This window comes from Erpetoichthys calabaricus, chromosome 7, assembly GCF_900747795.2.
Source record: "Erpetoichthys calabaricus chromosome 7, fErpCal1.3, whole genome shotgun sequence".
In the NCBI taxonomy this organism is placed as follows: domain Eukaryota; kingdom Metazoa; phylum Chordata; class Cladistia; order Polypteriformes; family Polypteridae; genus Erpetoichthys; species Erpetoichthys calabaricus.
The window spans coordinates 167522032-167545422 of record NC_041400.2 but is presented as its reverse complement, the minus strand read 5'-3'; the positions used below and the strand labels follow the sequence as shown (position 1 = coordinate 167545422).

General features: G+C 37.2%; 1 protein-coding gene across 2 annotated transcripts in view; it reads left to right on the top strand.

Moving 5' to 3' along the window:
• Window positions 1-19107, top strand: part of LOC114654858 (ceramide transfer protein) — a 118860-nt gene extending 99753 nt beyond the window's left edge. For both annotated transcript variants that reach the window (XM_028805687.2, XM_028805688.2), the window contains 5 exons: window positions 11-81; window positions 4784-4912; window positions 10252-10381; window positions 12333-12469; window positions 13505-19107. In XM_028805687.2, the coding sequence (XP_028661520.1) occupies window positions 11-81; window positions 4784-4912; window positions 10252-10381; window positions 12333-12460 (458 nt within the window). In that variant the 3' untranslated portion in view covers window positions 12461-12469; window positions 13505-19107. The remainder of the gene's footprint in view (window positions 1-10; window positions 82-4783; window positions 4913-10251; window positions 10382-12332; window positions 12470-13504) is intronic.
• Window positions 19108-23391: the final 4284 nt, after the last annotated feature.

The following is a 23391-nucleotide window of genomic DNA, read 5'->3' as shown; positions in this document are numbered from 1 at the left end:
TCACCCATAGCAACTGTTGAAAATTTCAATGTGGTAGAAACGTTGGCAGATAATGCAGTCATCATTTATCAGACGCACAAGGTAAGTGTGTAAATCTATATATATCTCTGTGAATATGTATGTGTGTTTTGTGTATGAATGTGTGTGTATATATGCATGGTCAAACATACTGGCACCCTTTCACTTATTTCAGAAACTGTGCCACTTCTCCCAGAAACTTATTACAATTTCAAATGCTTTGGGAGTCGCATGTTTATTCCTTTTGCTTGTATTAAAACAACATAAAAAAGCAGAGGAAAAAAAAGTCATCTGATTCCATTCCACACTGAACTCCAGAAATGGACTGGACAAAATTGGTATCTTTTCAAAATTGTAAAGAAATCACTAGATTTCACTTAAACTTCTGTGTGGCAAATAACATGTTAGAATAGAAATCACACTAGCAACTAGTTTAACTGGAGTAAAGTTGACTTAATCTTTGTGTCTATGTGTATCACACTGAGCATGGAGAAAAGAACAACCCTGTCAAACATGGTGGAGGTTCATAGGTATTTTGGGATTGCTTTGCTGCTTCTAGCACTAGATGCTTTGACTGTATAGGACATCATGAAATCTGAAGGCTACCAGAGAATTTCAGAGAGCAATGTTGGGGCCTATGTCAGAAACCTGGGTTACCCTCAGAGGTCATGGGACTTCCAGAAGGACAATCGCCCAAAGCATATCTTAAAAAGCACCAAGAAATAAATTATTTAAGACAAAGAGCTAGAAAGTTCTGAATTGGCCAGCAATGAGTGTGCATCTAAATCCTATACAACACCTCATTCATGATTACAGGCATAAGATCTTGTATCATGTTAGCCATAATGGATGCAATGAGAAGTCTGGCAACTGCAAACTTTTGATGCAGCTTATGCCCCTTCTTCAGGCAACTGCAAGCAGCTTGCATATTATAATCTATTCAGTTAGCCAAAAAAAGGTGTAATTTTGCTTGGTTACAGGAAGAGGTTGATTTCAATTAATTGTTTTCAAAGGGTGTGCTACCAAATATTAAGTTGAAGGCGCCAATAATTTTGTTCAGTCAATTTCGGGAGTTCTGTGTGATATAATACCAGATTTCACCTGTTTTCTCTGCCTTGTGTTGTTCTAATGCAAACAAAAGAAATAAATATGTGCATTCCAAAGCATGTATAACTGCAACAATTTTCTGGGAGAAGTGCAGGTGTGCCATTTTTTTTTTTTTTTTAATATACCAATTGACTCTGTGTATATTTATGTATTTGTGTGTGTGTGTGTGTACATATACACACAGTATATACATACACAAACACACACACACACACACACACATACATACAGTGCATCCGGAAAGTATTCACAGCGCATCACTTTTTCCACATTTTGTTATATTACAGCCTTATTCCAAAATGGATTAAATTCATTTTTTTTCTCGGAATTCTACACACAACACCCCATAATGACAATGTGAAAAAAGTTTACTTGAGATTTTTGCAAATTTATTTAAAAATAAAAAAATTGAGAAAGCACATGTACATAAGTATTCACAGCCTTTGCCATGAAGCTCAAAATTGAGCTCAGGTGCATCCTGTTTCCCCAGATCATCCTTGAAATGTTTCTGCAGCTTAATTGGAGTCCACCTGTGGTAAATTCAGTTGATTGGACATGATATTGAAAGGGGCACACCTGTCTATATAAGGTCCCACAGTTGACGGTTTGTGTCAGAGCACAAACCAAGCATGAAGTCAAAGGAATTGTCTGTAGACCTCTGAGACAGGATTGTCTCAAGGCACAAATCTGGGGAAGGTTACAGAAAAATTTCTGCCGCTTTGACGGTCCCAATGAGCACAGTGGCCTCCATCATCCGTAAGTGGAAGAAGTTCGAAACCACCAGGACTCTTCCTAGAGCTGGCCAGCCATCTAAACTGAGCGATCTGGGGGAGAAGGGCCTTAGTCAGGGAGGTGACCAAGAACCCGATGGTCACTCTGTCAGAGCTCCAGAGGTCCTCTGTGGAGAGAGGAGAACCTTCAAGAAGGACAACCATCTCTGCAGCAATCCACCAATCAGGCATGTATGGTAGAGTGGCCAGACGGAAGTCACTCCTTAGTAAAAGTAGCACATGGCAGCCTGCCTGGAGTTTGCCAAAAGGCACCTGAAGAACTCTCAGACCATGAGAGAGAAAATTCTCTTGTCTGATGAGACAAAGATTGAACTCTTTGGTGTGAATGCCAGGCGTCACGTTTGGAGGAAACCAGGCACCGCTCATCACCAGGCCAATACCATTCCTACAGTGAAGCACGGTGGTGGCAGCATCATGCTGTGGAGATGTTTTTCACTGGCAGGAACTGGGAGACTAGTCGGGATAAAGAGAAAGATGACTGTAGCAATGTACAGAGACATCCTGGATGAAAACCTGCTCCAGAGTGCTTTTAACCTCAGACTGGGGCGATGGTTCATCTTTCAGCAGGACAACGTCCCTAAGCACACAGCCAAGATATCAAAGGAGTGGCTTCAGGACAACTCTGTGAATGTCCTTGAGTGGCCCAGCCAGAGCCCAGACTTGAATCCGATTGAACATCTCTGGAGAGATCTAATAATGGCTGTGCACCGACGCTTCCCACCCAGCCTAATGGAGCTTGAGAGGTGCTGCAAAGAGGAATGGGTGAAACTGGCCAAGGATAGGTGTGCCAAGCTTGTGGCATCATATTCAAAAAGACTTGAGGCTGTAATTGCTGCCAAAGGTGCATCGACAAAGTATTGAGCAAAGGCTGTGAATACTTATGTACATGTGATTTCTCAGTTTTTTTATTTTTAATACATTTGCAAAAACCTCAAGTAAACTTTTTTCACGTTGTCATTATGGGGTGTTGTGTGTAGAATTCTGAGGAAAATTATAATTTAATCCATTTTTGAATAAAGCTGTAACATAACAAAATGTGGAAAAAGTGATGCACTGTGAATACTTTCTGGATGCACTGTACATATATATTACATAAAAAAAATCCTGAGACGACATTTTTTCCAAGTCCTGCAAGACGAGACTTTTGACAAGAGATTGTTTCAAGTTGCGCCTTCCTGTCAACCATATTCAAACACGCACATGGTCCATTCTCATCTCATTCGTGTGAATGCTTTTAACCAACACATTACCTGCTCTCTCAGCTCTTATAAATTTTTACGTTTTCCTCACTTTAAGTTCCCAATTAAAGAAGACATATTATGTCCAAATCTCATTGATGAATTTCATCCTGAAGGGATATCAACAGAAGAAATGGGTACACGGGCAATCCTTGCACCAAGAAACGAAGTTCAACGAATTCATGCGAAAATTGTTGATCGGTTACACGGCAAAGTGGTTAAATGCATATCAATAGACTATGCTGAAACAGTTGGTGGTGATCTTACGGAAGATGAAAACATCAACTTACAATATCCCGTAGAATATCTGCAATCATTAACACCGTCCGGTTTTCCACTGCAGAATTACTGTTGAAAGAAGGATGTATCCAAGAAAGGTAATGTAGTACATCTTTCCCAGATAACATTAGACAACAAAGGAGATCTTGGTATGCCATTCATATTAAAACGTTAACCGTTTCCCATTAGAATAGATTTTGCAAAGATAATTAACAAATCACAGAGACAAACATTCAAAAAAGTCAGTTTATTTATACAGTTATACGTTGCGTTGTCACAATGCAAGTCCAAACACAGATTCAAAATTCAAAGCAATATTGAAGAAAATTTAAATAAAAAATAGTTTTTACTGAAGTTTTACAGTGTAAGTTTTAAAAATATTTGCGTTAACTTCAAAGCCAAACAGAATGAAATCGTATAACGCAATGAAAAACTTGAACGCAACAAGAAACATAATTTACTTTCCAATTATTACGTTTTACTATTTTTTAATATGGTTAATTACTCACTGTAATGTAAAATAGTTAATTCTATTATGCATATGTAACAATCCCCATGAAAATAACAGTCTGTGTAAATTGTACATTCGCATCCCCATACGCGAGCGGCAGAGCCGCAAAGAGGCTGGCTAGCACGTAGCGCAGGCACGGGGGTTGGTGAGTGAAGCGAGCAGGGGGCAAAGCCCCCTTGTGTGTGTAGATAACAAAGTAGAACACTGTAAAGAATTCAAAAACGTTGGCGCAATACACATGCAGAGCAGGTTAGAGATAATGAAAGTACTAAAATTCAAACATCTTAAAAAAAAAAAAAAAAAAAAAAATGATAGTAAAGATCACGTTAGCGCAAACAAGCAGAAATTATTACTCTGTGAAATAACGGAACAGCGAAAAGAGATCGAATATATTGTTTGGATTCAAGTCATAGACTTGTAGATCTTCTAATTCGCATAGCCATAAGGGAAAAAGTAGTGTTTCTTCCCAATGAAGAGGCTTATCCGTGAGAATTAAAAGATCTGTTTGGTGAAAGTGAAATCCATATACAGTATGTGAGCAGCAGAGACGAAAAGTGGCTGGCGTGTAGCACAGGCCGGGGGTGTTTGTGAGCGAAGTACTCTAACATTCCAAGTTGTGCAGTTAAGTGATGCACAATTTAAATGTCTTTTTTTTTTTCTTTCTATATTTATTTGTTATTGCTATACAGGAGTACTGAATTTTGTTAGAAAAGTGACAAATGTAATTTCTCACAAGTTTGACTTTATATTTATTCTAATCCTTGTATGCGAGGTATGCATTCTGATGTTTTTGTTTTTTGTTTTCTTTCAAAAAGCCAATTAATGAATTTTAATTTCAGAGAGTTTGGCCTGCCTCTCAGAGGGATGTGCTGTATTTATCAGCAATACGTAAAATCCTGGCTAACAATGAAAATGACCCTGACACATGGATTGTTTGTAATTTTTCTGTAGACCATGACAGTGCTCCTGTAAGTGTTTTTTTTTCTCCTGTCTTTGTTTATACATGTGGTTATACACATTTAATAACTATATGAATCTAATAATCTAACTGCATTGACATGCTTAAAAACAGGTTTCCTGCCACATAACTATGCTTGTTGTGGTTATTTTTTCTCTCAAGTATTTTCTTTTCAGTGAGTTCACATGTAGTACCCTTTAACTGCAAAAAAAAATGTTTTCTGGTAGAGATTTCAAAGTCCAGTTATTCAAAACTGTTGGGAGAGTGGTTTCTGTCTGTCCATTGGTCATTGCATGATCTATACATTTTTAGACTCCCACTCATCAACTCACCTTGCATGATTCTTCAAACCCACAATCATTTATTAAACACAGATCCGGGCTCACAATAACTTTACTCATTTTGTTTGCTGACAAAGTATTTTTTGGTGCTCAGGGCTTTGTAATTATTCATTGAAGAATGTGTAAATCAGCTGTTTATTAAACATCATCAAACTAACACTGCACTTCATTTGTGGAGATACTGTACACTTTAAAACCTGTGATTGGTTGGCAAATGTGACTTCAAGTCATGGCTTTATGATGTATTCTTCAATTTGTTTGAATATTCATTGATAAACTTAGAAGTCTTGGTTTTATGATGTATTCTGTTTTTTTTATTCGAATATTTACTGGTATCTTTGTGTGGACTATGTAATACATTGAGGTGTTTTTCACAGAGTATAGTTAAAGATTAATTTTCACAATGTTCTTAAGGAACTATAAATGAATACTGTATGTTAAGTGTGAATGTATTGTTCACTATTGTAAAACCTCCCTTGACTTGACTTTTTTTTTTAAATCAGATGATTTCATCAAGTCCTGCTTGTTGTGCAGACCACCAGAAATTATCAAAAACGTGCACAATAATATTATATATAAACACATATTGTTCAACTGCTTTTGTTTTTCATTGCTTTTGTTTTTCATTTTCATTAGCTGCAGTCAAAGTCCAAATCCTTGTTGCAGTTCTAAAGCTTTACCCATCTCAAATAGTGTAAGATGATACAGACATTAGTGACTGATGCAAGGGATTATATAATTGTATCTAAAGTGCAACAAAAAAATTTGACAATAAAAACTGTTAATTGATAGTAGTAAAGAAAATACCTTTATTTTGCTTTGTTTCCTCTGGATATTTCTATTGTTACTTTTTGTTTAACACTAGAATTAGCAGACACTACAAAAAAACTTGTAGATCCGACCCACCTTATATCCCATCTCACCTCTCCATCAGCTTCTTTTGTCATGTAACTGTGCCGATAAAGACAAGCAGCCTGCTATTCCTTCCCCCCCACCGTCGCAGAACGTTCACAAAGTTCTCCCAGCTCATGTCTTGCTTATCTGGGAGTGAAGTGCTCGAGTTTTAGAGTGGAAATAATAGATTGTTATTTGGAACACATGCATTTCATGCGCGTTCCGTTTCTACAATAATCTGTGTAAACACATTGTTAAAACAAACGTTTTTCATATTTAAGTAGTAAATGACAAAATGTAGGTATAGATAGTCCCCAGGTTACGGACATCCAACCTACGACATATGAACGGGGCCTCTGCTGTGACGCGTGCGCCTCAGTAACTGCCGCTCCATCATCTTCGGCCTGCGGACCCTGCAAGCGGTGGCTGGACGGAGACTGGAGGGGGGTGATTCCGCTGCTCGCACAGTGTAGTGTCCCTTGGGTGGCTCCCGGCAGCAAGCGGTTTCACTGCCCGCCCACCACACATGGCTGCCCCGTTCGTTCTCGGTGCGTGGCTGGTAATGCTGCAAGTGGTGATCCGGTTGTGGCTGAACAGGGCGGCGGGGGGTAGCATTGTAATGTGCCTCGGATGGCTGCGTGTTGAATGGGGGTGGTGGTGTTGCATACGTTGCAGGCAGCATACTGTAGTGGAGGTGACTGTGAGGTGGGCTGGTGATGAACCGCCCCCTCGCTGCCCCCATTCATTCTCAATAGCAAGCCTGCTTGTACTGTTACGCACATAGCAGGAAGTTGTCTCTTGTCAGTACAGGGTGGTCTAGATCTAATTATGCAGATCCAGATTGTCTGAATGACTTTGATTTATGCAGGGACGATTCCAGTTTGGCGCGAAGACAATTCTTCATGTCGTCAGTTCGCACACTTCACGATGGTCCGGGATTTTTCGGGTGATTTTCTATGTAATAAACTGAATAAGTTATAGCGTAATGAAAATTGCATAATTAGATCTGGACCACCCTATACATCAGACATGTTGACGACTGGTGCCTTCCTGCTGTGATGGCGTGTACAGTGCTGTGCAGTAGAGCTCATCTTAACCTTTTGTCTTCACCCTTCAACAGTGTCTCTGAAACACAAATCTGATGCAAGTGCTGCTGATATAATAAAGAAGAGAAAAACCATCACCATTGAAAATAAAGTAGAAATAATAAAAAGGTCAGAAAGAGGTGAAACGCCATCATTCATTGGCAGAGCACTTGGTTACAGTCGGTCAACAATAGCATTTGTTAAAATAATGTACCTGTTCCGACTTACATACAAATTCAACTTAAGTACAAACCTGCAGTCCCTATCTCGTACATAACCCGGGGACTGCCTGTATAAACTGTGTGATGTGTGAGGCCTGAAGTCCAAAGATCAAATACACTTTCACAAAAGGTTCAAGGATGACACAACAGCTTCCGTAGTGTAGCGGTAAGATTTGCTGACTTGTAATCTAGAGTCCCTGGTTCGATCCTGACTGCCCCTTATATTTGCCGTTTTCAGTAGTGAGCTGCTCTTATTGTTAATATTATACAGTACACACATACATTTGGTTCGCATCTGTAACAGACGATGTACATTTATAGTACTTGTAAAACTTACCGTTTTTTTCACTTTTATTCTCTCGGACACGATACATACTACCGCCCTGCCCCCCCAGGGATCTGACGCTATTGCTTTTTATCTGAAAATGGGAATAACTGTAGCTGTGACTGGTGTTTTGAGAGAACGGTACTGGACATTCTCTGTGTGTCAGCTTTTATCCCTCCAGATCAAATGCTGGTGAATCTGCCGCCTTCGTATCTCACCATCATTTGATTTTTTTTTTTTCCTGCTCACTCTGAATTAGTATGCACCTAATGGTCCATGATGTCAAAAAAAAAAAAAAAGCCACATAGGTATATATATTTGGAATTTTTCATTTTATGACCTGTATAGTACATTTCGGAAAAAATTGTGGCACGGATGCAACATTATTCATATTCATTCGCATAACATCTTGCGGATGTAATCCATGACCGTGTGGTCCGCCCCCCCCCCCCCCCCCCCCCCCACCGATCTTGCCAGTCTCATGTGCTGTATGGTGGTGTTTTTGTACTATTCTTTCCTCTGCATGTCCTGGAGTACAAGAGAGGTCAGTTCAGCGCTATATGCAATCATCAAATTTGAAATGTTAACAGTTCACACACACACACACACGCGCAAGGGCCGTCCTTCCTACATATACGACGTCTTGCAATGTACACACTTCTCTCTATGCTGTGGTTCCTTTTACATTGAAAGGGCACCTGACACTGACTCAGTTTACTTTCCTGGGGAAAGCGGCTGTCTTGGAGCAGAAGCTTGTCGATGTTGCATCCTCCTTTTCTTTTTCCATCGCCTTTTCTTGTAAGAAGCGATGACGAAGTTCCACTGCAAGGTGAGCCATGAACACTCTTCTTTTCTTTTGTCAGTGGCCCCCGTGCATGCCTTGCACAGTACATGTGCGTTGATCACCGCCAAGTCAAGCTTGTTGTAGCACACAGCAACTGGCCACCTGCGTGTTCCTGCTTGCACTGAATAAGCTCACGCCTTCTGATGCATATTGTCAACGCAGCACAGAGAAAAAAAAGAAAGAGACAAATATATGGGACATTGGGTATAAATTTATGGTACTTGTAAAAGTTAGCTTTTTTCAGTTTTATTCTCACAATCACGATCACACTCACCCCCCAACGACGACCCATAACTGATCTGACTAACTGGGAGAACTTTGCGCCCGTTCTGCGGCGGTGGGAGCATGAAATAGTAGGCTGCTTGCTGCTTGTCTTTATCGGCACATTTACAGGACAAAAGACGCTAATGGAGAGGTGCGATGGGATTTAAGGGGGGCCAGATCTACGACTTTTTTCATAGGCTCTGGTAATTCTAATGTTAAGGTTATGTGTAGATATATAAGAAGATATATAATTGATGTTTATATTTTGAATTTTGTTGATGTATTTGAGTACAAATTGAAGCCTAGTAGCTTAAAGGAGTCCCCCCCCCCCCCCCCCTTTATATGTTACTTAGATGTAATTTATAGCAATGACCAAAAAAACATTTTAATGTCATGTTTTTGTGGAGAACAGATGCATCGTTTCAGACAGAATGGGACCCTCTGGTGACCAATATTGGATAACAGCAAACATATCAAAAATGTCCATGAACAAATTGACACACAATTCACATGTCCAGCCATCCATTCCTATGCTTATAATGTGCAAAACATGCATGTTTGCTAAAATATTGTTAAATACCACCTGTAAATGAAAGTAGTCCATAAACAGGAGCTCCTTCACACAGTGATGGGCTTTTCGATAGCGGACAGGATTGTTGATCTATAAATGATAGTAGTGGATCATTTTTTCTGTACAGATAGTGATATAGAGGGAGGTAATAGGTAATCAAGCCATACTTCTCAGACTAGGAACTTTTTCCAAAAATTACCTGTTATCAGAGCAGTGATTCTTAACTTACTACTTATAATGTAGACAAGTAAAATACATGTAGAAAGGTTTTACAAACATTAAGCAAATTTGAACTTTATTGTGAAATAGTTATCTTTTAAGCACTCTCAATAACTACAGTAGTTTGCTAACAATCAACAGCATTACATACACATAGCAAGTGCTTGCATGACACTGGCATACATGCTATTAGACATGAAAACTATTGGACTAAGTTATGGAATGTAAGGGGTGGAAGGCACAAATTGTTTACAGTTGCAGAGCATGCACATCCTTACTGTTGAGCATGTTAATGAGTATAATATATATTATGCTTTGTATACTATTCCATAATATAAATGTTTGAAAGCTAATATACATATATTCTGGGAAAGTATGTCAGAAATTATTTAAAACAAGATTTTCCATAATTTTATTTTATGTTGTGAGCTGTACTGTAACACATTACAGTAAGGGAAATTTTTTGACCTTATTTCATAGTTGCCAAGATGAAGTTTGTTTATATGATTTATGTCTTGCACTAAATATTACTTTACCATCAAAATATACTTGTGTGTACAATGTTTTCCTCCTTTTCTTAATCAGCTTACTAACAGATGTGTGCGTGCCAAAATAAACATCGCCATGATATGTCAGACACTTGTAAGTCCACCTGAGGGTAACAAAGATATCAGTAGAGATAATATCTTGTGCAAGATCACTTACGTTGCTAATGGTAAGTAATTTTCTTTTCAAAAAAAGTGGAATAAACTTTTTTGTTTTCTGTGTGTTAATATATATAATATTTATAGAATCAAAATTAAATCGCGGGGATTCCTGTTCCTAGTGTAGAATTTATTTTCGTAGTCTGTAGCATAATATATTTATGTAGTGCTGTTTTTAGTGTTAATTTTTCATTATATGTCAAGCAGTGTGCTAATTATTAGAAATAAACCTGTGTACATTGTGTAGTACTGTAAATTGTTCCTTGTTGGCACAGTGGATGGTGCAGCTGCCTAACCACTCTAGAATCCAATGACCATGGACACATTGCTTATACTTTTCTCATTTCCCCTCTAAGTAAGTTATCGGCAAATTTTAAAATTAGCATTTTTCATTACATTACAAAAGAGATGAAAGAATGTTGACCACTTTAAGATGGCAAACAGAAAATCATTTCCTTTTTTTTTTTTTTTTTTGCAGAAAAACCTCTCTTCAGTTTTTAGCAGAAAAGAGAGACTCTAAAAGCAAAATATCAAAAAACACACTTGAATAGTGTTCCTGTGCAGAATCATGTACATATTCATTACTAGACAATAGGACAGTACTGTACATAACTTTGTTGGGTCTTTTGATATTTACATTATCATCTTTCATCTATTATAAGCATATAGTTGAGCTCATAGAAAGCTCATGCTGGCTTTTGCACGTCTGTTCTTTACTCGACTTACTAATTGCACATCATCTTTCTTTCTGCTAGCCAGTGGTGACAGCAGAGTTCATAGTAGTTTGATTGAACTAGGCTGACTTGCTGTGGGTGTTTTCAGCTGGAAAATCAAGGTCACTGTTGATTTGTTCTTTGGCCTGCAGAGAGGTGTTTGTTTTTCCCCCCTTTCTCAGTGATTATAAAAACCTTAAGAATGCATTGGCTTCAACAAACAGCCCGCACAGTATTACGATGGTTGAGCGTCATTACAGAGAACAAAGGGTGATTGGAACAATCAGCCTGTGGCAATGTAAAACATGCTCTTTCTCTGTGTTTCTTGGATTGCATGTGACCATCTGGATAAGTTTTCCTCTCAGCTGAGGGTGACAGTTTAGATGGTCTTCCAGACCATTTGCAAAGTGACCATAGCTCTAACTAACTTACACTTGTGAAGAGTTCTTTGATCTGATGATATTGGAATCTGAATTTCTTTAGAAATAGCTACAAGGGATATTCCTGACTTATGCAAGCCTATGGTCCCCTTTTTCACTAAGCTCATTGGAGCTGCCTCTCCTTTAGATAGAAAAATAGCTTTGAGTTCTCTTGATAGCTGTTGACATCACAACATACACAAATATACAATATGTCATAGAAACTTAACATTCTCAGACTTATAGGTCATATGTGCGCACACACACACACACACACACACACAGGAAGCAGAAACAGAGCATCAGGAAAGTTGGTTGTGCAATCGTTTTGTTCACCCCACTGAATTAAAGCTGAAAGTCTGCACTTCAACTGCATCTGAGTTGTTTCATTTAAAATTCATTGTGGTAATGTACAGAACCAAAATTAGAAAAAAGTTGTCTCTATCCAAATATTTATGGACCTAACTGTAGGTATGGGGCTTCAAGCACTGTTTTCAGTTTTTTATTTAGGAAACTGATCATAATTGCAGAGTACTATACAGTCATGCAGTATCTAAACAGTTACTTTTTGAGCTTTTCCGCTGACAGGAGCATTCTTCCAAAAGTTGGTCTATATAAGACAATCTATGATTTCCGCAGAAGATTCTACAGTATATCTGGGCTTCATATCTTGCTGAACAGTTTATGAACAGTATAATTTTGTCCTTTTATTGTGATTGATAGGAAGTTATAAACAAACCATTTACATGGAGTGATTTAACATGAAATGCTTGTTTTAGGAATTTAAAGATGCAGACAGATTTTCAAAATATTTGAATTCTTTGTTTTAGTGAACCCAGGTGGATGGGCACCAGCATCAGTTTTGAGAGCTGTAGCCAAGAGGGAGTATCCTAAATTCCTTAAACGATTTACAACATATGTACAGGAAAAGACCTCTGGGAAGACTATTCTTTTCTAACATCACAAGGTAAATAAATGTAAGAACATCTAGAAGTAATGAACAATGACTTCTGACACTGTTTTTAATAAATGTGTATACTGTATTTTTACTAATGTTTCAAAGGAAATAGAAGTTTGAAGGATACAGTAAACTTGGACAAGTAATTGTATTATGCCAGATTCTCAAACCATATTTAGAATTAGTCATATTTGTTTGCCAAGTACTATATGTTATGTTTTTGCATTTGTTTTGTGATTTATATTCTACACTGCATTTATTCTCATAATGTGCCTACATACCCATTATGGAACCAATTTTGTCCAGTTCAATAATATGGGGGCCAAGTCTATCCCAGTCTGATTGTTACCAAAGCAGAAACTAGCTGCCAGTAGAGCACACTAAAAACACAGTCAATCACTTGGAGCCAAATTAATTTAATGCAGACCTCTTTGAAGTATTAAGGGGAAGGGGGGCTAGAGATTATTGAAACTGGAAAAAGTCATTGGCAAGAATATCATTTTACCCAAAAGATAATTTATGCTCAATGCTTCATTTAAATTTTGGGCCAAACAACATAGTGAGCGTTGAAGCATCAATATTTTACTTAAGGGGAATTACAATATACAGTATGTGTGTTGCACCATAATGAAAAATAAATTATATATATATATAAATAATATGGCATCTTATTAGTCACAATGTTTGCAATATTAATAGTTAATTTTATAAATTCATAACCATAACATTTTATTCATGCTTTTCCATGAATAAGAAAAAGCATTTTTAAATGCACTTGGGAAGCACTTGGTATTTTTGGTTTATGTTGGTGGGCATGCTAAATGGAGATGTATTCAGATAAGCTTATCCTTCTACTGGAACTTTACAGTTAATCAATTTGTGTCAGAGATAGCAATGAAAATGTAATACAGTACAGAGAGACTTGTTCAACCCAACTAACTTTGCTGAGAACTCAGTCTTTTGTCTTTGCATTTGAGTGCTTGTTGGTAATATTTATGGTAAACCAGATGTATAAATTGACAAGTGTTTCTTGTTTGTCTTTAGAATTTTACATTGGTTTGCTGCCAAGTCTTCTACGCTTTGCTCAAGTGGTATAAAATAAGACTGTGCAACCATTCCATTCCAAGTGAGTTGGGCAGAAGAACTGTGTGGGATCCAAGTCAAGACATTTTGTGATCTTCAGTACTGGCGTCTGCAAAGTAATACTAGATAGGAAACAAATCACCTTGAGGCCAGATTATCCAACACTACCTGTGCACCGTTAAAACTTCTTGCTGTGTCAATTGGGGGGAGAAAAACAAATATTGTTGTAATTTATATTGCTCTAGTGACAAATGTATACATTAAGAATTTTGATTTACTGGTTGAATGGCTTTAATAAGCAAGTTATGTTAATACTCTAGACCTACAATAATAGCCAACTACCACATTTTTGCAAAATTATGGATTTGTAATGAACAATGTGGAGAACTAGAATCCTTGTATATCACCTTTAAAACACCCCTGTTGCATTGTGTCCAACAATATTCATGACTAATATGCAAAAGAGAGTACATCTGCAAAATTAAAAAGACAGTTACACTCTAGAAAACGGGAAGTGCTGCAGTGGGACAAAATATATTGTTTGTTTTGAGAACTGACAATGTTGTTGGCACTGTGCACTGAAGATGTTTTTCTGAAAAAAATAAATAAATTCAGGAATAGATAAAGCATCCCGACAAAAGAATTGTCAATACTGCTGTAAATTCTCTCATTTAGAATGTCTAGTTAACACACTCATTTCCCATCTGTATTTACTTTCATTTTGCAGCTAAGGGAAGCATTGTAACTAATTCCAGTGTTCAGAACTCAACAGGGTGGAGGGACACATATTTGAGGATCAGAAGTAAGGCAACTGCTGCTGTAAGATGTAACCATCGAGACTGGAGGAGGAAAATGGGTTAATTTGATGGAATATAACCAAACTGAGAGGCTGTATCTTGAGATTAGTTGTTTTATTTGCATATTCTCAATAAAAAGAATAGTGATATCACATTTTAATGTAATCAGTTTTAAAGAAACTGCAATTTTTCCCGTGTAATGGTTTTACTTAAAATAAGTATTCGTGGGGGGAAAAAAAAACCTTTTTAAGAAGACTGTTTTTGTGATTTGGCCCAATCTATAAATTACTGACTATTCATATTGATGAAAGTAGATATGGGAAATGTTAATTTTCTACCTTTCCTCTCCAACTTTATCATATTAACAAGAAAAGCAGCATTGGCATAGGGCAAAATCTAATCGCATTCCTTTACCTTGTCATTAAAACTGTTGCATACTTACCACAGTGCAAGTGTTTTTGGCCCCAGTGCATTGTTTATTTAGTAATGAGCTGTTTCCTTACCAAAGCAATACTAGAACATCAGTTAGTTAAATGGTTATGCTGATACACATTTACAGGTTAAGTGTTCTGTAAGAGAAAAGCTTAACTGTTGGAACTGTAGAGCAGAACATGCTTCAATGCAAGTAGCAGTGTCAAATCTTATGTTATTTTGAAATTAAAAAAAGCAATTTTCATGCAGTTTGGACTTCAGCTGAAGCAATTCTGTTTTAATATATTGTTTGGTATTCTGTAATGAGGATGTCATCTGAAAACTAAAAGTCAGCTGTATTCTGGGAAATAAATGCGGCTGGGAATGAAAGACTTGTGTTTTTACAAAATAAACAAAAACAATTCTTCAAAATTACAAAACAAAAAAAAGAGTAATTATGCAGAATGTTAGATATGCATTCTGAATTTGAAAACAATACTAACTTTTGAGAACTAATAATTTTGTTTAGAAGAGCCATTACCCATTTCTGCTAACATTTCCAGTGTGGCTTTATGTCCAGTTGTACTCGACAATGTTCCTAATGTAATGAAGTATAGCCCTGCGAGGGAATTTCATTCTGCAGCACTCCTTGCCATCTTCTTGTACTCCAAGGCAAAGATTGTAATGGAAACTGCAGTTTTTTTTGTTTTTTTTTTATATATATAAAGTTTGTATTTAGTCCTGTCCACACCAACTTAGTTTTCCAATCATGATAGTTTCTAGTGACTGCTGTAAGACTATGCAAGTATAGAACTTCAGCAATCTTAATATCAGACATTTACAACGGCACATCGTTTGTACTGCCTATGATTCTATCATGGTCCTCATCTCAGTGTTATTCGCTGCACCGTTCTTTTCTGGTATTCAGATTTGTTCACAATGAAGTGCCTTTTGCCAGTTTTGCACAACACTACCACCATAAAGTCATTAGTCGTAAAGTTGTTTTAGGTTCTTTCCTTTTTGGCACTAGTTTGTAAATACCCTTTTTAGGCTAATACTGAAGCTTTACTGACAGTCTATCTAAATAATACATAATTGGCGTGTATGTCAGAGCTGAGGACTACATTCGGACATTTCCTTTGGAAATTACATTTTTTCAAAGAGATGAACAGCTCTGTTTACACAAGAAATGTGAAATTATTTTTTGTAATGCAGATTTTTGCCTCTTTTTAGTAAATATTAGCTAAAGTTTGGCTTCAATGAAATGTTTCTGCGTTCTGAAGCCCTTTCTGAAGATGATTCATACTGTTCATATTCATGCTAAATATTTGATAGAATATTACATTTACTATTCTTGTTTTAATTAGTTTTAGAAGCAGTTTTTTTAATGGTCAGTGTTACATAATGTAACTATCCTGGCCTATTTTTTTGTCAGCAGGACTATATCTATACACAGTAAGAAATGAGGCAACAAATCAAAATTTTGAGTTTCTTTAGTATACCAGTAAACCTATGCTGCAATGTTTAAGCTATGAATGAAGAGTTCTGAGCTGCTATTCCTGTAATAAGATCATTTATCAACCTGATGAGAGAGCTGTAACAGTTTTTAAAAAAATCCCCGTAAAAATGTAGAGGATATGGGCTGGCACCAAATACAAAAATAGTTTTTATTTTGTATTGTTAACTGAATGCGGTGTGTAGAGTGGTTTCACCAGGTCTTTGAGGTGGTAGTTGTTCAGGGCACAGTGTTAGTTCTGAAGAGACTGAACTGCAGCCTGGAGAGCAGTGGCTTTTGTGGGCTATATTATGAGATGCACTTTGTAACAGAAATTGAGAGCCATGATACGCTTCTCAGGGATGGTCTGTTAACTGAGCAAGATGGCAACATGCTATTCTAAACAAAAATGTTCAAAATCAAAATGGAAACAAATGATCTATAACATAATGGGCAATAGCACATCACAATTGGTCATATATAGATAATGTCTTTCCAAATTCTCACATTTATTAAAAAAAAAAAAAAAAAAGAAAAAGAAAGAAAACAGAAAAAAGTACCATTTCAGGGGACCTTATAGTAAGCAGATTTTTACTTTAAATCTGTTTGTTTAGTGTATGGGAATGCAATATATTTTATCTCAGATCACAAGAATAATTTTCTTAATATATAAGCAAGTATATTATTATTATTAGATAGAAAAAGTGTAATTTCCTTGTAATGCCATAGTAATTTTGCAGCAAATATAAGGCTGCTGAAAATCTTGGGTTGTAGGACAGCTGCAGTGATTAGGTGGAGTAGTAATACATTATGTGATTGGCTGAAATAAAATGAATCATGAACACCTGGTTCTAACTGTCTTGTAGATTGTTCACCGCCATGTTCTCTAGACACAATCATCAGTTGCTTAGTTTTTTGAACCCTTTGAAAGGGTCTGAGCAACATTTTGAAGTGGCCAGCCAGTGTACACAAAGACTGCAGTAGCTCTGATTTCAGAAGGAAAGGACGTACTCCTGTCTGTTACACAAATGCCCACTCAAAGCACTGTGTTATGGTCATTTTGCAGGTCTAAAGTAAATTGTTTGTCTTTTGGTCTTGCTTTTGTAAATGTCCCAAATGTTGTTCTTTTAATTTGCTATGTATAATCATTGATCTCATGGCTTATTTTCATGCTGCTAATTTTTCTAAAAATGGGTCATCTTGTTTCTTAAACAAATGTATTGTTTGTAATACTTGTCGAGGGCTGTTAATGAACTTTGACTGCATTTTCTCTGTTTCTCTCCTATGAAAACCAGTGGTTCTGATGGAGAGAAAGTTTGAAAAGCTTTATATTTTTCTTTTACAGAAATTTTTATATTTCTACTGTATTTTTAGTTGTACGTGTTATTCAATTGTGTTGTGATTATATAAAAAAAAAAAAAAAAAAAGTCATAATTTGTATATAAACATGAGAGCTGTCAAGAGGGATTACTTGAATCAAATTGATAAGCCTTGGAAGTAAAGGTGCAATTGTTAGAGTACACTGTGTGTTGACCAGAACAGCGACCCTTCTAATGAAGGCTGTGGTGTGCTTAAAATAATAGCAATAATTAGTTTGCCCTTGAGAATACTTCCCAAGCCAAAACTAATTAAAATGCTTTATCTGCTGGTGTGCATACTTAATATTTCTGAAAGCATTTGGTGTTCTGTTTGACTGGTTCATACAGTTATTTTGAAAAGTAATCGATTATGTTCCCCTGCATATGCATGATTTCAGTTGAAAATTTTGGAAAAACTTCCTCTGCATTTCCCATCACTTACAAGATGAATATATTCAGATTAACTTGCATATGCCTTAGTAAGTTACATGCAAATTCTATTTCATGCACCAGGTAAATCTGTAGAGAAGTGCCTCTGTATTAATCTTAGTAAGGCATACTGCATGGTTTATCATTTAGACTGTCAAATACCCAAAAAACAAAACAAAACAAAAAAACTTTTTATTGGGAGCTGTAAATTTCATAGTCGCACTTGCTTTTTTTAATACTTCAAATATGATTATTTTAAATTCATACATCAAAAATCTTTTTTGAATATAAATATTGTTACTTTTATCTGATTATTTCTCACTGAAATTAAGATTCTTCAGACTTTAAAAAGCTTTCCTATAAATAGTTTGGGGCGTTTACATGGATTGTCTGTCTTGTCAGTTTTATCATTAGTTACTTTTGCACAAATAATGTGATGTAATTTTGATAATTTCTGTACATAAGGTGATTGATTACACTAAATGAGCAGTTTGCAACAGATATAGCTTTATATTGATGAATTTGACACACGTTGCTTTTATCTGTGCCAGAAAGGGAGAACCTGGCAAAAGTAGTAAAAGGACTGTTAGATCACTAGATCAGTTTGGAGGTCTGAAATCAGCTTCACAAAATCTTGGACACCAAGATCATTTGGAACAAGGCTGCATTCTTTCGAAATCAAGTACACAAGACCACATGGAGTCCTCCACTTTTTTTTCTAAACCTCGTTAACATGTCGAGGATTAACATGCCTGGAAATAAACATGTTCTGTTATGTTTCTAGGCTGAAAAGTATAGTTGATTATTGGCTTATCCAGTATCTAGTATAAAATTTATTGTCAATTTCAAGTGTACAGAGTGTAGTTTTGTTTTATATAAAATTTATTATTATGGGAATTCTGTACAAAGAAAGATTGGTCCTGTTGTCACAATGATATCGGTCTGTAAAGCTTTTTTGAAAATGTGTTAAGAATTCCAAGTAAATCCGTTTACAAAGAGTTTGGCTCTTCCATGTTATGTACTTAAAACACAGTATTTAAATTGAAGGAAATTAAAATATATAATGGACTGAAATCTTGTGTGTGTGTGTGTTCTTGTGCCAAGTTTGAAAATTCAAGTTTCATTGGTTGTCCACATTTGCATTTTTGCCTTTATTAATCCCATGTTTATTTTTTGGTTTGCTTTTCTACCATTGCAGCCCCTGTACTACTCGAGACATGCCCTCCTGACTGACCTCATTGCAACTAAAAAAGGGAGACATATCTGATACAGGCTGAAAATCTGGCTTTATCAAGGTTTTACAGGTTGCTTTCTGATCATTTCAACATACGCAATTTTTTTCTAACCCTTCTTACTATTTTTTTTCAAGGAGTGCCAAGAATAGTGGAGGGCACTGTATATACATGGATGCATACATACATACACACACAAGCACAGCTTAAAGATAGCAGAAAAAAGCAAGACTGATTCTATTGTGAAGGGGTGACTTCGTGCTGCAGGTTTGACAGGGCGAGTGGCAATAAGAAAGCCATTCATTAAAGGACAAAATAGGGCCTTGAAATACCGACTGTGGACTACTGCAGACTGGAAGAAAGTCTTATGGACCAATGAATCGAAACTTGAAATCTTTGATTCATCACACAGGGTGGTTGTACGCTATCGAGTTGGTGAAAGGATGGTTCCTCAGTGTGTGATGCCAACTGTCAAATGTTGAGGAGGTGACTTGCACAGAGTAACTGAATCAAAAGGGTTACCATAGTTTGGATGTTATATCAGCAAAAGATGGCTAATCAAAAATTTGAATAAAAATTTGTACACTATATAATATTTAAATAAAAAGGCAATTCATCTTGTAATTAAAAGTTAAAAAGAGGTTGAATGCTAATTTGGATTAACCTCAAAAAGGTTTATGGTTTGATACCTCACAAGTTACTAACAAAGGCTGTTGAGGGATCGCAAGTAATTTACCTTAAAGATGAGAAGCTCTGTAGAAAACTATGGCAGAAGCTGTACTTACGGTATTATAACAGACTGCATGGTATTAGTAGATGGTTATCAACTTTGTGATCAGTGCTAACGACCTCATAATCTCCACTTCAGTCCCAAGTACAGTAATCCCTTGCTACTTCGCGGTTCACTTTTCACGGATTCACGACTTTGCGCATTTTATATGTAAGCATATCTAAATATATAACGCGGATTTTCCGCTGCTTCGCGGGTTTTTTCGGACAATGGGTCTTTTTACTTCTGGTATTTGCTTCCTCAGTTGGTTTGCCCAGTTGATTTCATACAAGAGATGCTATTGGCGGATGGCTGAGAAGCTACCCAATCAGAGCATACAGTTAAGTTCCTGTGTGCTGCTGATTGGCTCAGCGACGGAGTGCTGCATTAACCAGGAAGTCTCATCTCATTCAGCATTAACGTGCTCTTGCTACTGCATTCAGGGGATTATCACCTTCATCGTCATCATTTTTACTGTGCAGCATATTCATCACCATCATCACGTCATATGTAGCTACGTGTACTTCGCTATACAGTAAGTGTAAACTTATCTACTGATTTCATATTGCTTAGCAGTTGTCCCTGTTATTAATAGAGTAAAGGTGGGTTGTAAACAATACAGGGAGGGTTTAAAAACGTCCAAATACACGTTAAATAATTAAATAAATATGGTGTCCCTACTTTGCGGAAATTCAGTTATCGCGGTCGGCCTTGGAACCTATCTCCCATGATAAGTGAGGGATTACTGTATATCTAATTTGGCATAACAGGAAAGATCAAGAAGCAAGAATTTGGGTATTCCATTTATCATGGAGTATGCTGAAAAAAAAAATTCTAAATTGAAAATGTGGAAAGTGCAGAGAACATCTTGCTTAGTACAGCAATATCTACTACCACGTGACTACTGAGGAGTTCAGTAAGCATAGTAAGGAGTGGCCCTGGGATGTTCAAACCAACCAACCCACCCACTGAAATGTAACCAATCTGCGCTCACACCAGTCTTACCCTCACGCTGCCAACACACAACTCTGTGGGCCACACTCACCCCTTGAGATGGCACTGAAAATAAACCATATGGAGTTGTGGAGTCAGAGTCTCCGAATTCTTATCTGATGTCACCACTTGGGTTTCAAATACGTACTCTATAACTACAATTCCAACTGTAACATCTGGTATTTTTCTTGTGGCTAATGTGCAAATAAAAAACACTGATATTGGTTTGAACGTAATTTTAGAACATTGATACCTTTTGGGCTGTTTTGCTAGCACAGAGAAAAACGCATGATTTAAGCTACAAAAAGACGCGCAGATAAAGTTATAGAGCAACGCTGAGTGCTACTACAGCTCAATGGTGTACTGGTAGAGCCTATAAAAGTATTCACTCTTTGGAAGATTTCACATTTTACTGTTATTGTTGAAACCCACTGGATTTAATTGGGCTCATCATAAAGGCTCTTTCAGGTCAAAGTGAAAACTGATCTCTGCAAGGGGTCTAAATAAATTACAAATATAAAACAGAAAATAATTGATCAACCCTTTAATATGACACCCATAAAGGCACAAGATCAGAGATTGGAAACAAGAAAATCTCCAGAGTCCCTTGGAGTCCAGTTAAAGCAGTCCGTGATAGCTTCACCGCACTGAAGAGCAGCAGTTCAGGGTGCCACCATGTATACTGGCCTATACTGTACACGTGCATTTTAATAGCAAGCTCTCTTGATTAAAGTATTGGTGGATTATAAACCTGCTCAGCAAAATCACAGGTGTTACTTTTTTAAGAGTGATAAAGTTATTTAGAAAGAACATAGTCATATGAAAACGTTTGGGAACCCCTCTCAGCCTGCATACTAATTGACTCTTACTTTCAAAAGAACAAAAAAGATAACAGTGGTATGTCTTTCATTTCCTAGGAACATCTGAGTACTGCGGTGTTTTCCGAACAAAGATTTTTAGTGAAGCAGTATTTAGTTGTATGAAATTAAATGTAAAAAACTGGCTGTGCAAAAATGTGGGTCCCCTTGTCATTGTGCTGATTTGAATGCCTGTCACTGCTCAATACTGATTACTTGAAACACCAAATTGGTTGGATTAGCTTGTTAAGCCTTGAACTTCATTGACCGGCGTGTCCAATCATGAGATATAAAGGTATTTAAGGTGGTCAACTGCAAGTTGTGCCTCCCTTTGACTCTCCTCTGAAGAGGGACAGCATGGGATCCTCAAAGCAACTCTCAAAAGATCTGAAAACAAAGATTGTTGAGTCTCATGTCTTAGGGGAAGGCTACAAAAAGCTATCTCAGAGGTTTAAACTGTCAGGCACAGTTACTGTTAAACCCAGCAGGTCTGGCAGGCCAAGAAAAATACAGGAGCGGCATATGAACAGGATTGTGAGAATGGTTACAGACAACCTACAGATCACCTCCAAAGACCTGCAAGAACATCTTGCTGCAGATGTTGTATCTGTACATCGTTCTACAATTCAATGCAATTTGCACAAAGAACATCTGTATGGCAGGGTGATGACAAAGAAGCCCTTTCTGCACTCACACCACAAACAGAGTCGCCTGTTGTATGTAAATGCTCATTTAGACAAGCCAGACTCATTTTGGAACAAAGTGCTTTGGACTGATGAGACAAAAGAGTTATTTGGTCATAACAAAAAGCGCTTTGCATGGTGGAAGAAGAACACCACATTCCAAGAAGAACACCTGCTACCTACTGTCAAATTTGGTGGAGGTTCCATCATGCTGTGGGGCTGTGTGGCTAGTTCAGGGACTGGGGCCCTTGTTAAAGTCGAGGGTCGGATGAATTCAAACCAATATCAACAAACTCTTCAGGATAATGTTCAAGCATCAGTCACAAAGTTGAAGTTACGCAGGGGTTGGATATTCCAACAAGACAATGACCCAAAACACAGTTCGAAATCTACAAAGGCATTCATGCAGAGGGTGAAGTACAATGTTCAAATAATATACAACATCAGTTACCCACTGACTTAAAAGAGGAGAGTTAGGATTCTTCCAGTTGAGCAAGATAAGTCTACGTGCCAATAGTGTAGTAAAGGCAATCACAGTTTGTTTGTCCTTTTCCACTTTAAGCCCATCTGCGAGTCCACCAAACACAGCTGTTAGTGGATTAGGAGGGATTGTGAAAGACATTTAAAGATTTTGGTCCAGAATGATATTAATTTGGTACTCACCCAAAACATGTGGCCCAGTGAGGCCAGAACTTGATTGCAGCGTTCGCAGGTTGGATCTTGCCCTGGAAACATTTTGGACAATTCTAAGCGAGACAGATGTGCTCAATATATAATTTTGAGCTGAATAATTGTATGCTTTGCGCATATAGAGCTCGAGTGAA